At 58.7% G+C, this 13,631-nt stretch overlaps 4 protein-coding genes across 4 annotated transcripts; 1 reads left to right on the top strand and 3 right to left on the bottom strand.

Annotated features, from left to right (window-relative positions):
- Window positions 1-794: 794 nt before the first annotated feature.
- On the bottom strand, window positions 795-2,547 carry BKCO1_3700085 (fatty acid desaturase; the record flags this gene model as incomplete). The annotated part of the gene is made up of 2 exons (XM_020275183.1): window positions 795-2,292; window positions 2,354-2,547. 2 exons carry the CDS (start codon window positions 2,545-2,547, stop codon window positions 795-797), a joined length of 1,692 nt encoding a protein of 563 aa, XP_020128778.1.
- A 632-nt stretch (window positions 2,548-3,179) lies between these two features.
- Window positions 3,180-4,940, top strand: BKCO1_3700084 (phosphoglucomutase; the record flags this gene model as incomplete). Its single annotated transcript, XM_020275182.1, has 1 exon — window positions 3,180-4,940. One exon carries the CDS (start codon window positions 3,180-3,182, stop codon window positions 4,938-4,940), a length of 1,761 nt encoding a protein of 586 aa, XP_020128779.1.
- A 3,117-nt stretch (window positions 4,941-8,057) lies between these two features.
- On the bottom strand, window positions 8,058-9,385 carry BKCO1_3700083 (tyrosyl-trna synthetase; the record flags this gene model as incomplete). Its single annotated transcript, XM_020275181.1, has 2 exons — window positions 8,058-8,639; window positions 8,723-9,385. 2 exons carry the CDS (start codon window positions 9,383-9,385, stop codon window positions 8,058-8,060), a joined length of 1,245 nt encoding a protein of 414 aa, XP_020128776.1.
- Window positions 9,386-10,265: 880 nt separating this feature from the next.
- Window positions 10,266-12,270, bottom strand: BKCO1_3700082 (cytochrome p450; the record flags this gene model as incomplete). The annotated part of the gene is made up of 3 exons (XM_020275180.1): window positions 10,266-11,197; window positions 11,254-11,388; window positions 11,457-12,270. The coding sequence occupies 3 exons, from the start codon at window positions 12,268-12,270 to the stop codon at window positions 10,266-10,268; spliced, it is 1,881 nt and encodes a 626-aa protein (XP_020128777.1).
- Window positions 12,271-13,631: the final 1,361 nt, after the last annotated feature.

Genomic DNA, 13,631 nt, shown 5'->3' with positions numbered 1-13,631 from the left:
CTGCACCTGCACCCGCGCTGCTCAGCAGCATTTTAGCTAGCCAGCGAGAGGAAGGAGCGGACGAAGCAGCGCTGCATGGGAGAGCCGAAAGCTGTTGAAGTAGAAAGAGGTGTGCGGTGCTACCATTATCGTTCTTTTGTCGCCGTCATAGAGCGCAGAGGAACGGTCGGTGTCTGGGTAAGAAGGTAAGAAGACGGGGGTGTGTGTGTGTGTGTGTCCCAAGGCCTTCCCTCGTTGGCCGAACTTTACGATGATAGGGTTTGGTGCGGACGTCCTTTCTGATATGAGGTTGTGGATGGCGCGGTTCCCGACGACGACGACGACGGCTTTTGTAGTGGAGAAGATTGTCGTGGGATTGGCCGGTGCGGAAGAGAGATGGAACATTGCTAACTTCTGAAGGAAAGGGAACGGAGGGTCGCGGGGTTAAAAGAAAAAGAAAACGAAACAGCGTTCAACAAGAGATTCTCGAAACCAAGACGACAGCATTGCTGGTACATACAAACACATAAACAGGAGAAGAGAGAGCTGAATTTTCACTCACCTCTACAACTAGTAGTTAGGTCTAAGACCGAAACAGGAGCAAGCTGCGGGCCAATATTCATTACCCAATAATGAGCAACTTCCAAGTGGCTTGGTTCACGCATCTGGGGCGGGGGCGTTGATCGGAAGGGAAAGGGGAGAAAAGTTGCAATTTCGTGACTTTTGATCTATGGCATCATGTCTTCTGCTCTATCGCTCGCTCGCTCGCTGCTATTCTAGCATTTCAAATAAGAATCATCGTACATGCATGTCAATCAGTGCATCCCATAATCTCCACTCTCGATCATGCTCCTCTGGCACGCTGCCAAGATGGTCGCCTGCCTAGCGACGTCGCCCAGACGACCGATGACCTTCCTGTTGCCGGCAGCGAAGCCGTACAGGCCGTAGGGGATGTTCACGTCGTCGCAAAAGTCCATGACGAGGCGCTGTGTGCGGCGCAAGTTGTGGCGGGGGATGCGGGGGTAGAGGTGGTGGATGGCCTGGAACTGGAGGCCGCCGTGGAAAAAGTCGAGCCACTCGGGGCAGTCGACGTCCATGGTGGTGCGCAGCATCTTCTGGGGGAAGCTCTCGTGGGTGCCCAGGTCGGCGGTGCTCATGGCGAAGTGCGAGAGCGTGATTTGCACGTGCACGGGCATCGTCACCATGTGGCTGACCATGACGAAGGCGAAGCGCTCCCAGCCCGTCGGGATGGACTTGGTCACAACCTCGTAGCCGAACCAGTACCAGAAGAAGATCTGGCCGGCGATCTCCAGGTAGCGGTGCCACCAGGCGGGTCCTCGGCTTGGCGCCTGGGTGCTGAGGAGGTATACCCAGCTCAGCCTGTACAGGTTGAAGCGGCCGAAGCAGAGGATGGGGTAGTAGAGCATGTCTTGGAACCTGATGAAGAACCTTGCGGCAGCGTCGTACTGCAGCACTTTGTCGTAATACGTGGACGTGAGCGATTCAAAGAAACGGTGGGAGATGGCAAAGAAAGGCAGGTGTTGGATATCAGGGTCGTGCTCGGTGTGATTCGTGACAATGTGGTGGACGTTGTGGTTGCGCTTCCACCAGCCCAGACTCAGGCCGCCGAGGAAGTCGGCAATGACGATACCGATGACCGAGTCTGTGTGGTAGTCATGGGTGATGCCCATGTGGCCAGCATCATGGGCAGTGAAGACGAGCTGGTGCCAGAAGCAGCCCAGGAAAAGGGCACTGGTGCAATACCAGCCCGCCCGCAGGAAATACAAGAACAGGCCAAAGAAGAGCGAGTATCGGGAGAGCTCGATCAGATATGACGTGTACCTGCATTGGAACAGGCCCTCGGCTTTGATTCGCTCTTCCAACGCACGATACTTGCGGACAATGTCGTCCTGCACGTCGGGCTTCAGCGGCGGGTATTTGTCCAGATCCAGCGAGATTTCCTGCTGCGTCTTGATGTCGAGGAAAGACATCTTGGGTTTCTCCCGGGCGTCGTCGAGCTCGACGGAGGAGACGGAGGTGGGCGAGGATGCGCGGGTGAAGGTGCTGTCGTTCCGGCGGCGTCTCACCGAGTCGTGGTCGGCGGGCTCGAAAATGGGCGAGCCATCAGAGCTTCCCTGGCTCGAGTCGTCGCGCTCGAGCTCTGCGTCGGCAGCGTGGGCTCTCAATGCGTCCAGCTCGGCCTTGGTCCGGAATTTCCCACCTTGGATGGGCGGCACGAAGTTGAGCCAGCGGCCGTCGACGCGGCCGATTTGGAAGGCGTTCATGCGCTGCGCTGCTTCTGGAGAGTGCAGACTGGCGGCGGCGGCGGTCAGCAAGCTCCTCGAAGGGCAATGGGCGTGTCCTGGACGCTTACACATGGACCTCGTCGGTGGCGTCTCTGCCGACCATGTGCTTGATTGCCTTGTCACCGCCGGGGTGGTACTTCATCCAGGCATCGCACTTGAGGACTTTGCCGTCGACAATCACGATATGTCGGCCATCGGCGATCAGCGCCTCGATTTCCGGACGCGTGTAGACGCGGTCCTTGCGGCTTGCGGGCGTCGACATGGAGGCCAGGGAACGCGGAGGAGCTCACGGAAGAAAGAAAACTTCACACAGCGGGCGATTGGGCGGCGGGCATGGCGGTGCGGAGGAGAGACCAGTGTTGAGGGGAGCTCGGGGTCCTTGGAGATGGCAAAGAGGCCGGATTAACGAAAGCCCAGCACAGCTGTCAGGCCATGGTAGTGCGAGCGAACGATCCACTGCAAGCACCTGCACCTGCACCTGCGGCTCCGTCGCCCATCAGCGCAGCCCAGCCCGCCGCCCAGCCCGCCCAGCCAAGCTTTTCCTCCGTTGCGCCTGCCCAGCACCGCCGGCCGGGTCCGCGATCGAGGCAGGCAGCCCACCGCGCACGTTGTGGAAGTTTCGAGCCTGCGCGTGATTGCACGCGGCATGCAACTAGCTATTTATTCGCGCCCACGGGCGACTGCCAGCCGCTATCCACCGTGCCACTGCCACCGCCTGAGGGCCACCCAAAGCTCCAAGCGTGCCCTACCGAAGACCGGCCAAGGACCCACCGTTTCCCCGCGGTCGGGACTGACAAAACACCTCCCATCCCACCCCGCTCCGAGTCCCTGGGGCTGTCGCAAAAAGCTGCGGTTCGAGCAGATCCCGTCTCCCATTCCGACCACGCCCCCGCCATGGCCCAGCCGCCGATAGAAAAGCTCGCCGAGGAGTGGCTCCGCCTGGACAAGGACCCCTCCACACGTGATGAGATTTACAAGCTCCTGGTCCATGGAGACAAGCCGGAGCTCGAGAAGCGCCTGAGGCACCGCATCGCCTTTGGCACCGCCGGCCTGCGCGCCTCGATGCAGGCCGGCTTCTCGCGCCTGAATGCCCTGACCATCATCCAGGCCTCGCAGGGGCTGGCCGCCTACCTCCTGGAGCAGAGCCCGGACGTCAAGCATCGCGGCGTCGTCATTGGCCGGGATGCCCGCCACAACTCGGACAAGTTTGCCAAGCTGACCGCCGCCGCCATGGTCGCCAAGGGCATCCGCGTGTGGTGGTATGAGGAAACTGTCCACACCCCGCTCGTCCCCTTCGGCGTCGGCGAGCTCTCCGCCGCCGCCGGCATCATGATCACCGCGAGCCATAACCCAGCCCAGGACAACGGCTACAAGGTCTACTGGGGGAACGGCTGCCAGATCATCCCTCCCCGCGATGTCGGCATTGCAGCCGCCATCGAGCAGAACCTGGAGCCCATTACCTGGGACACCTCCGTCGTCGATGAGGGGAGCTTGCTGATCGAGGGTGCTCTGGGTCTTGTCAGGGATGCATACTTCAGGGCAGTCAGGCATTCTGCTGTCCCCGAGGATGAACCCCTCCCCGAGTTCGACAGTCTCAAGTTCGTTTACACCCCCATGCACGGCGTCGGCCTGCCATACATGACGCAGGCAGTCAGGGATCTCGGTTTTGGAGACAAGATGCATGTGGTCGAGGCCCAGGCGAAGCCAGACCCAACCTTCCCAACCGTCAAGTTCCCCAATCCCGAGGAGAAGGGCGCTTTGGACCTGGCCCAGAAGAAGGCCGACCAAGTTGGCAGCACGCTCATCATTGCGAGCGACCCAGATGCTGACCGTTTAGCCGCTGCTGAGAAGGTTGACGGCAGGTGGCACCAGTTCACTGGCAACCAGGTCGGTGTGCTACTCGCCTCGCATATCTTTTCGACCTACCCCAAGGACAAGCCGCTCGAGAAGTTGGCCATGCTCGCCTCCGCCGTGTCGTCCCGCATGCTCTCCACCATGGCTGATATCGAGGGCTTCAAATTCGAGGAGACGCTCACCGGCTTCAAGTGGCTTGGCAACGTCGGGCTTGACCTCGGAGAGGATGGCTACGACGTTCGCTTTGCCTACGAGGAGGCCTTGGGCTACGAGATCCCTTCGGTCGTCCGTGACAAGGATTCTGTCAGCGCAACTGCTACCTTCCTGGTCGCCAGCGCCCGCTGGGCGAACGAGGAGGGCCTTACTCCTTACCAGAAACTCCAATCGCTCTACAAGAAATACGGCCACTTTGAAGACGCCAACACCTACCTCGTCTCACCGTCACCCGACACGACCAACACCGTCTTTGCCGCCATCCGGGCCCTGGCGGACCCATACCCCGAGACGCTGGGGTCTCGCAAGATCCTGCGCTGGCGCGATCTTACCGTCGGCTTCGACTCGGCGACGGAGGATGGCGTGCCAACGCTGCCGGTCGACAAGGGCAGCCAAATGATTACATGCGAGTTGGACGGTGATGTGCGCTTCACGGTGCGTGGGTCGGGTACGGAGCCTAAGATCAAGCTCTACATCGAGTGTCGGGCGGCGAGCTCAGAGGAAGCGAAGAAGGGTGCGGATGAGGTTCTACAGGATCTGCTGAAAGAGTGGTTCAAGCCCGAGCAAAACGGGCTGAAGCTGGCGTAGACTTGGGGTCTCTTTTGGGATGCTGGAGCAGAAAAAGGCGAACGGAGTCGTTGAAGAAGGAAGCGGATCGCGTGTTATCGTGTATGGACTCTCTTTTCAGCGCAACATGTTTTAACTGCGGGGTTCTCATCTGGAGCCAATACCCAGAGAAAAGAAGACACATAAATGCTTAGTCGGTTACTCATGCGATGGTTGTCCGATTTTCGTTGTACAATTTCAGATTGTTCCATTTGGCTGTTGCGAGCCATCGGAGCCCGCCGCAGAGACTTCGAGCATGCTTGCACCTAGAATGCATAACCAAGAGACCAATAGATGAATTTTGCCATCGAGTGAGGTCCTGCCCGCGCTTGGTTGGTCGGTGGTTTCATGCCGAAACCTCGCCTTGCTTCGCCTCATTTTCTGCCTCACGTCGTACCCGAAAGTCGCCTTCCTCGTCCCCGGCCGGGCTGTGAATAAGCAATGTCTCAGGTCCGCCGCCTTGCCGCCACCGTCAATGACTCGGCGGGCACTGAGAATAGCCTTTCTTAGCTCAGCGATCGAAACAAGCATCCCCTGATCAGCCGCCGCGCATGGAAGAGGCGGGTAAGACGGAGAGATCTTGTTTATTTTTTTTCTTTCCCATGCTCGGCAACCATATCCTCACACTTGGCAAGCAAGTCAGACGATCCCTCGAAATCGTTATTGCTGAGAAATGCTGGACTTGAAAAAGAAAGCATGACTGGCTAGAAAAAAAAAAGAAGCGGCTCTTTGCTGGGTGTGGCTATACATATCACCACTTTTCAAGCCTTGTAAGAAAAAAGGAAAAGAGGGAGGAGAGAGCACATGCTCCCGTCTTTTCTTCTGGTCCTCAAAAATTAGAGCCAACACCACCGGCTAGGGCGAGACGATTTACCTTCCTCAGTCAAAAAGGGCAGTGAGATGCTCGTCCCAGCCAGCCGGACCTAAGCGATACCGGACTCGTCCGGATGGAGGAGCATTCACCATCATCGTCATCATCATCATCACCCCATCATTGCATGAAGTCAAAAGAGAGTGCAAAAGCACGCCAGTGACGAAGAAAGACGTTAGCCTACCACCTGCCTCTCCCCGCAGCGCCAACCAAAGGAAAGGAAGAATGAAGAAAAAATAAATAAATCAAATCCACGAACTAGAAAAGAGATAAAAGGCCGGAGAGTAGTAGTGAAGCCATAGAAACCGACGGTCCTAACCGCTGATGGTTTTACCTACATTCTGCTAACCCGCTTTTGGCCTCTAGCGACGCGGCCGGCGCGATGCTACGAAAAGTACTTTGCTCACTAGCTGGCAGTCCTACATGATTAGCAGTAACAAGCCCCGGGCCTCGAAGAAGATGAAGACCGGCACCCGCTGGCCTTTCGGATCCTTCCCGGCCACATGCGAATGGGACCTTTACTTTTTAGCAGCATCTTATTTTTTTCTTTGCCGCCGTAACTTGGCGCCACCGAGTGGCTAGTGACGTGCGAGCGAGGGGAAAAAAGCAATTCAACAAAAATCCTAAGCGCGCCAGGCTGCGGCGTCTGCGGCGGCAGCTTCGACTAACAGTTCCAGACAAAACGATGCGAGCACAGAGAGGAGAGAGGTACATCGCGTGCCGCGTCTGTCCGTCCCTTCCGTTCCCCACTTAGGTGCCCTTTTTCCCCCGCTGTGGCTTGGTCATTCTCTCTGTTTGATTCCTTTTGCTGGCGCGCTGCGTGTCTTTGATTTCTTTTTTTTGCTCTGTTTCTTCCTCTTCTTCCTCTTCATAATTAGCCGCGCTGCTGCCGCATGAATTCGGAGTAACGAGGAAGATCCCGCGGCATGGATGGCACAGATGGGGGGAGGGAGAGGGGGGATGGAGACGCTGCCTGTCGTGCGGCGCGTGCGTGGGGGTCTGATCTTTGGGGGGGAAGACGGGGAACGGGGAACGGGGAAAGGGTCCGTAGCGGCCTTTTTTGTGTGGCTCCTCGCGTCTCGAGCAGATCCTTGACACCACTACTGTCCTTTAATCCTTACCCACAGACACACATGCGCGTGGGAGTGTGTGTGTAATCCATGCGAGATCTTGCCACTCCCTCACTCGACCCTGGGAAGAAGCAGCATCAAGAAGCAGAAATGTTGTGTGTGTGTATGTATGGGGTGCATCGTCCAACCACACCAGAAAATAGGAATAACGAAGAGACCGATGCGCTCCACGCGCGCTTGTCACGTCTACATGCATCCGAGACCGAATTGGACCCAAAGAGCATGCAAGACATGCTAACGTCGATAACAGAAACTTCGTCCGCTCCATAACGGCCTGTCTACTGCGGGTGAATCCGACGATGAGCTTTCTCATGTCACCTTTTGGAACCCGCCGATATGAGGCTGAGATGTGCGAGCTACGCGGTGACACCGGCCGCGCTTCTCTCACATTCTCAGCCGGGGGGGATCGGGGTTGAGGAGGAAGGTCTTGCACACGCGCGGTATGCCTATCCTACCAAGCCACGTACCAAAAATGTCTTCCCGTGTTTTGGGTTGCCCGCGCCTCCGCCGGTGCTCTACTTGCGCGTTACCCCTCTCTTTCAACCTGCGGGATACCTACGCGTCTTGGTTGAAGGATTTCCTGTGAATCTTGTCCGAAGCGGAAGGTGGCAGCTTTGTGGAGTGCGCCATCGTGGGAATGGTGCGCAGCAATAGGTCAACACGATAATTTGTCAGGCATTGACAGGAGGGGAGGCTGACGACGTGCCCTGGCTCTAGGATTCGGAGGCAGGGCCGGAGTCTGGACCGGATCTGCCATCATCTGAGCCTCATATGGGATTTACATTTCTGGCCGTTCCGAAATGGCGATGCTGCCTGACGTGCCGCTGGACGCTGCCCAACGTGATTTTGCGGGTAAGTCGCAACGAGATGCTTGTTATTCTTTTCCGTGCGCACCAATGCTGTAGTGACGGGCTGCACGGGAGCTACTGTGGACAGGGGTGTTTCTGTTTGACGTCTAGAATTTGAATCTTGGAGATTTCCCCTCGGCATGTGGGGGAGATCTGCTTTTCCATAACTTTTACCGTATCTGGCGAAGGAATAACGCCTCGTGATGCCCTCGCTTCATACAACCCCAATATACTGGGTATCATTGTACAATCATGCCTTGACCTCCTCCTTGGCGAGGTCGAGCTTTTCCAGAGCCTCCTGCGCGTTCTTACCCACGCTAACCTCCTGGGCATCCTTGCCCTCAACGCTGCCATCAGCTTGAGCCTCAACGTTCTTGGCACCGCCGGGGTAGCGGCTGCCCTTGTTCTTCACCTTCTTTTCCTTCTTCTTCTTTTCCTCAACAACCGGCGGGTAGGCCAGCTTCTCGATCTCCTGCCACTCCGGAGAAGCATTGAAGGCAGCCTGGATGGGGGCAAGCAACGTGCTGATGGCTTCAGAAACACCCGACTTGAGCAGCTGCGGAGTAAGGACATCGGCGGCATAGTCCGCCTTGATCTTCTCGGCATCGGTGTAGACAAGCGGCTCGCCCTCGCGGCGCTGAACGGTGAAGGCGGGCTTGCCACCCTCGAGAGCGCCCGCCGGCAGCAGGACGTACTCAACGAAGGACAGCAGACCGTTGCCCTCAACAGTCTTGGGCTCAGCAAACGCCTTCTTCAGCTTGCGCTTTACCGCATCCGGGCCATCGAGCAGGTCGATCTTCGAGTCCGGGTCCGACGACGACATCTTGTCTCCCTGCATCGCGTTTGTAAGTAACTTTCTGCTGTGGCGCAGGCATCGCCCTGTCAGACGGCCCCCAACGGCAAGCCACTACCCACCTGCAGACCGGGCACCATCCTGTTCATGATGTGCGCCCTCTCCTTGTAGCCCAGCTTCGGCAACGCCTCTTTCGCCAGAGCGAAGATCTTCCGCTGATCCACGCCACCAAACTGAACATCCACATCCAAGTACTGCTCGTCCAGGGCCTGCATGAGCGGGTAGAGCAGACCGGACAGCAGCGGGTTGTCCGTCTGCTTGACGACCTCGGCACCGGCCCTCTTGGCGTCGTGCTCGGTGGTCATGGTGCTCAGGCGCAGCAGGTCCATCATGTAGTCCTCGCCCTTCTGGTAGCTGCTGCCGAGCACGAACTCGAGCCGGTCGACCGACACGCCGACGGCCTTGAGCGACTCGGTGATGACGAACTTGTAGTACTTGGCGCGGTGGTTGACCAGCTCGATGGGCGCCTTGAGGTTGTCCAGGAAGGCGTGGATGTCGGCCAGCAGGATCTTGACGTGGCAGCCCGCCTGCAGGAACTGCGCGATCTTGAGCATGGGCACGAAGTAGCCGCAGTGCGGCCTGCCGGTCGTCGCGGTGCCCCAGTAGATCCTGAGCGGGCGCTCCCCCTTGTTGACCACTGCCTCCATGATCTCCGGGTTCAGCACCTCCTGGAGGTTCTCGTTGATCAGCGCCAACTTCGCCTCTGCACTCATTGTGTCGGCCATGGTGGTGGGCGTGGTGGGGCTCGTTCGACCCCGCGACGCTGCGGTTTTCAGGTGGTTCGGAGCGATTGGTGAGGCGGCGGGGCCCGGCACAGGTGCTGCGAGGAGTCGGGGACAGGAGGAATGCGTGGCAGTCGAGGTGGTGACTGTGAGCTGTGCCGATATTTTCTGGCCGTTGTCGCCGTCGCCCTGCAGCGGCCGCGATGACTGTTCCGTGGCGCGCACGTGACTGCTTTCTAGCCTAAGGCCCGCGCCCAGAGGAAAGTGGCCGCGAATGCACGGAACTGCTCCGCTACATGCTCGAGAAAGTGCTGGCCGGCACCCTGCACTGCAGCACGTCCTGCAACGCTCGCACGCACGCACTGCTTATGGTTGCTGTTGTTGGCAGCGGCGGGTTTGGCTCTGTGCTTGCTCAAGCGGGCTAAAGCTGCCGGCACTGCTTGTCGATAGCAGCTGCCTGCCGTGGAATGCCGCGCTGCTGTCGGCATGGAGCGACGTCTCATCCCTCGCTTAAAACCGTTGATCTACCGCGCATTCCTAGACGCTGCTACGTATTGTACATGCTTAACCTCTTGCGGCCAGACGCTGTGCTGACATCTCCTCCCACGTCCCTTAAACCCACCAATCGCCCCCCCAAGCACTCCAGCTCCGGCACGGGACGGCTCTGGCGCTCGCAACAAGATTCGGATCTTGCATAGAGATCTGATTCCCCTCCCCACTCCTGCTGCCAGGATGCTTGCCGAGACACTATATCCCAAACAACCCCGTGCCGAAACAGCAAGAGCAGAGACGTGTTTGGACGTCTCGCCTGCCATGGGCTGCTGCAATCATCACCTGCACACCCTTATTTTTAGCATCCTCGAGACGAGTCGCTTCACGGCGGCTAATCCCACGAGAAGCGCTCTTCTCCTCGCTTGACGACGCGCAGCGGCACGTGCCCCTTCCGCATCTGGAGGGTGATGATGGTCCCCAGCCCGTTCTTGAGCACATCCGAGCCCTTGTCAGCTGCCTTTTGCCACACCTCCCTGCGCTCCGGCCCACCACGCGGCATGGCTGCGACCGCTTCGTCGTCGGCAAATGCGTCCACCGCAAGTTCGACGCTGTGCGTGTGCATGAGCGCCGCGATGATGCTGATGCTCTCCACCTGAGCGAAACGGCGGCCCATGCAGCTGCGGTGTCCCTCGCTGAATGGGACGAACGCCCCGGGGGCCGGCTTGAACAGCTGCTCTGCCTTGCCGGACACCGCCCCGCCTCCGCCAACGAGCGGTTGGTTGCTCTCATCAACGATCCACCGTTCCGGCTTGAACTGTTCGAGCTCATCCCCAGGCGGTAGGGCCGATATATCGGGCCGAGCTGGCCAGTACCTGGGATTATTGTGGGCTCCTGGAGTGTCAATGGAGATAAGAGTGTCTTCAGGGACCACGTAGTCCTGGCCGTTCACCGTCAACGTCTGCGGGCTGCCCTTCATCGTTCTCTTTGGTATGCCAACAACGGCAGGAATCATGCGGAGCGTCTCGTTGATGACGGCCGCTGGCATCCCGTTCATAAGCTTCGGCAAGTCCTGGTCGTAGTCCCACTGTGAGATCGGACGATCGCCAACCATCTCGGAGATGGCCTTCTGTAGCCGGCGCTGGCTTTGAGGGTTCAATGCCAGCAGCACAAGGGCGAAATGCATTGCGTTCGCCGTCGTTTCATGGCCTGCAAGGATGAAGATGAATGCGTTCCCCAAAATCTCTGAGTCGCTGAGCACCTGGTTCTGGGGCTCGGCGCCACTCAGGGTCTTCTCGGTGATCCCGGCTCCCTTCATGACAGAGCCTGACGCCACAAGTTAGCTGATGGAACAGAGCTGGACGTCACATGCACAATCGTACCGAGCAGATCCAGCCCTTCCGTCGTTCGCCCCTCACGAATGTGGGTCTTCTTCATCTCATACAACTCCTTCATGTACAGGCCCCACTCGTCATACGCGACAGACGCTGTCCGAGGTCCCTCAAAGGGCACGATATCTGATAACAGAGTCAGCCCTGCAATGGAGAGAGCAAGGACCCTGCAGAGCATCGTCCAATGGGCTTACCGCGAAGCCACTTCGGCATAATTGGGATCCAGATGACGTTCTTCATGAGCTTGCTCATGGCTTCTTTGTACGACATAGTGTGACCGGGTGGTGGTTTGCTGCTTGTCAAACGTTCGTCTTGCCCGTCCACCTGCCCTACAGCCTCCTCGTGGGGCCATAGGCAACGCACGCCGAACCCTGCCTTGCTGATGAGGTTCAAGCTCAGACTCATCATGTCGGCGTCCAACTCATGCAAGCTGCCGCTCGAGACATTGCCGGCGGTCCAGTGCGTGAGGATTGCCTCGGTCTGCCTCAAGCTCTCGTCCCAGACCACGCGGTTGTTCTTCTCACTGAACGACGGGGCGGTGATCTTGCGATGCTTGCGCCAAAGCTGTCCCTCGGTGACGACAACATTCTCGCCGTACAGCTGCAGCGTCTTGTACACCTCCAGCGGCTTGGGGAAGTCCAGGCGACGGGTGGCAATGTCGGCTATGGCTTCGGGATTGGCCACGTAGAGGTGCTTCTCGCCAGGCGAGCAGACGAGCAGGATCTCGCTGCCGAAGCGCTTGAATGGCTCGTACTTGGCCTCGTATAACCATTCGATCCGAAGATACGGCAGCCAACTCTTGGTCCAGGCCTTCGGGAGCTTGTCGATGATTGGGTACAAGCGGTTACCAAGTATCAACCAGAAGACGCCGAACTTGTTCCACGGCAGCACAATGTACGGAATGCCTGACTTCTTGGCGGCCTTGACGTTTGCAGCAAGGCATCTATAGAGATTCAAGAAGTAGACAGCTGCAAGGGCGACGACGGTGACGAGGAGGGCTGATGGCATGGTGGCAAGAGAAAGGGGAAGAAAGGATCGTGATGGTGATCGACGCGGGACCAGCCCACGGCGCGCAGGACGGGCAGAGAAGAGGCTAGAGGAAATCAAGAAGGGCACGAGAGCTGGGAGAGAGCGAGTAATCGCGACGTCAACGTATTCGTGGTTGTAGACGAGAGCGCGCAGCTGGACGATCAAACGTCATGGACTGCGGTGCCTTCGTGTGCTGCGCTACTGGTGCCTCCGCGTATTGTAGCGTGCCTGCCCCGCGCTCTACGCGTTCGCGCGCCTCTATTGGGCCTCGCTGCCGACCGAGACGTGGCCTGCGGCTCACTCCAAACACCAGCGGTCATATGAGCGCGCAGCACGCCCCCGTTCGCGCAAGCGACCAGTCGACCTCTTGTAAGTACTCGCAGCGTGGTGATTATTACCTGTGTCATCGGGCTAATGCGCGGCCATGGGACGAACGTCATCCACAGAGCTGCCGCCCACCGCTGGCCCGGCGTGCACCGCGCTAGACGGTCGTACCCTGCACACCTGCACAACCTTGCGCCCCCCCCCCCCCAACCTCGGGTTGCCGGAAAGCATTGACTGGGTTGCTTCCTTCCCTCTCGTCTCAGCGAGATGTCCATGGCCAAAAAGTCGCTGCCCTGCAAGCCCGCCCGCACCCCGACTAGTCCGTTGGGGCCGCAAAACACTATTCTCCGAGGATCGTGGGAAACGTCGATGGAACGCCAACCAAACGTCAGCTCGTTGTTGCCGCCGCCCGGCCACCGGCCGCGTGTTTCGCCGGCCGCGACCACTCAGCAAGCACGGATAGGAACCGCAAGCGAGTGGCAGGCGTGCTGAGGTTGGGGGTTCCGTATCAGCTCTCCCAGGGCGCGGCGGCCGCGCCGCAAGCGACGGCGTGGACGGGAAGCTACGGCGGCATACCACCCTCTGTGACAAAAAGGGTCTGGGGTTGATTTGCTTTTGGCTGCTGGCTGCTTATGGGCGAGGGAAGGTGTGTTCTTATTCAGGACGCACGGTGCTGGCTGCCATGGTGGACCGGGGATCGTTTTGAGCGCCGCCTGCATTATTGACATTCCGACCGGACGGCACAAGCGATTCGCGGCACGCATCATGGCTGGCAGCAGCACGCGGAGGTGGTTGCACGGCGTAGCCTAAGGCAGCGACTGAGGACGTACGCTTCCAGAAACACCGTCTGCTGCTGGCCAGCGCCGACAAGGGTCCCGGCAGAGGGTGAGGCTGCGTGGCTGCGTGCGCTATAGCCGGGAATCTGGCTGCACGCCCCCAGCCTTGAAAAAAAAAAGGAACTAAAAAAACCAAAAAATAAAAAACCAAAAAAAGACCGAAGCAGCCAGAAGGCCGTT

Source organism: Diplodia corticola (assembly GCF_001883845.1).
Source record: "Diplodia corticola strain CBS 112549 chromosome Unknown scaffold37, whole genome shotgun sequence".
Taxonomy (NCBI): Eukaryota; Fungi; Ascomycota; class Dothideomycetes; order Botryosphaeriales; family Botryosphaeriaceae; genus Diplodia; species Diplodia corticola.
This window is presented reverse-complemented; position numbering and strand designations above follow the sequence as displayed.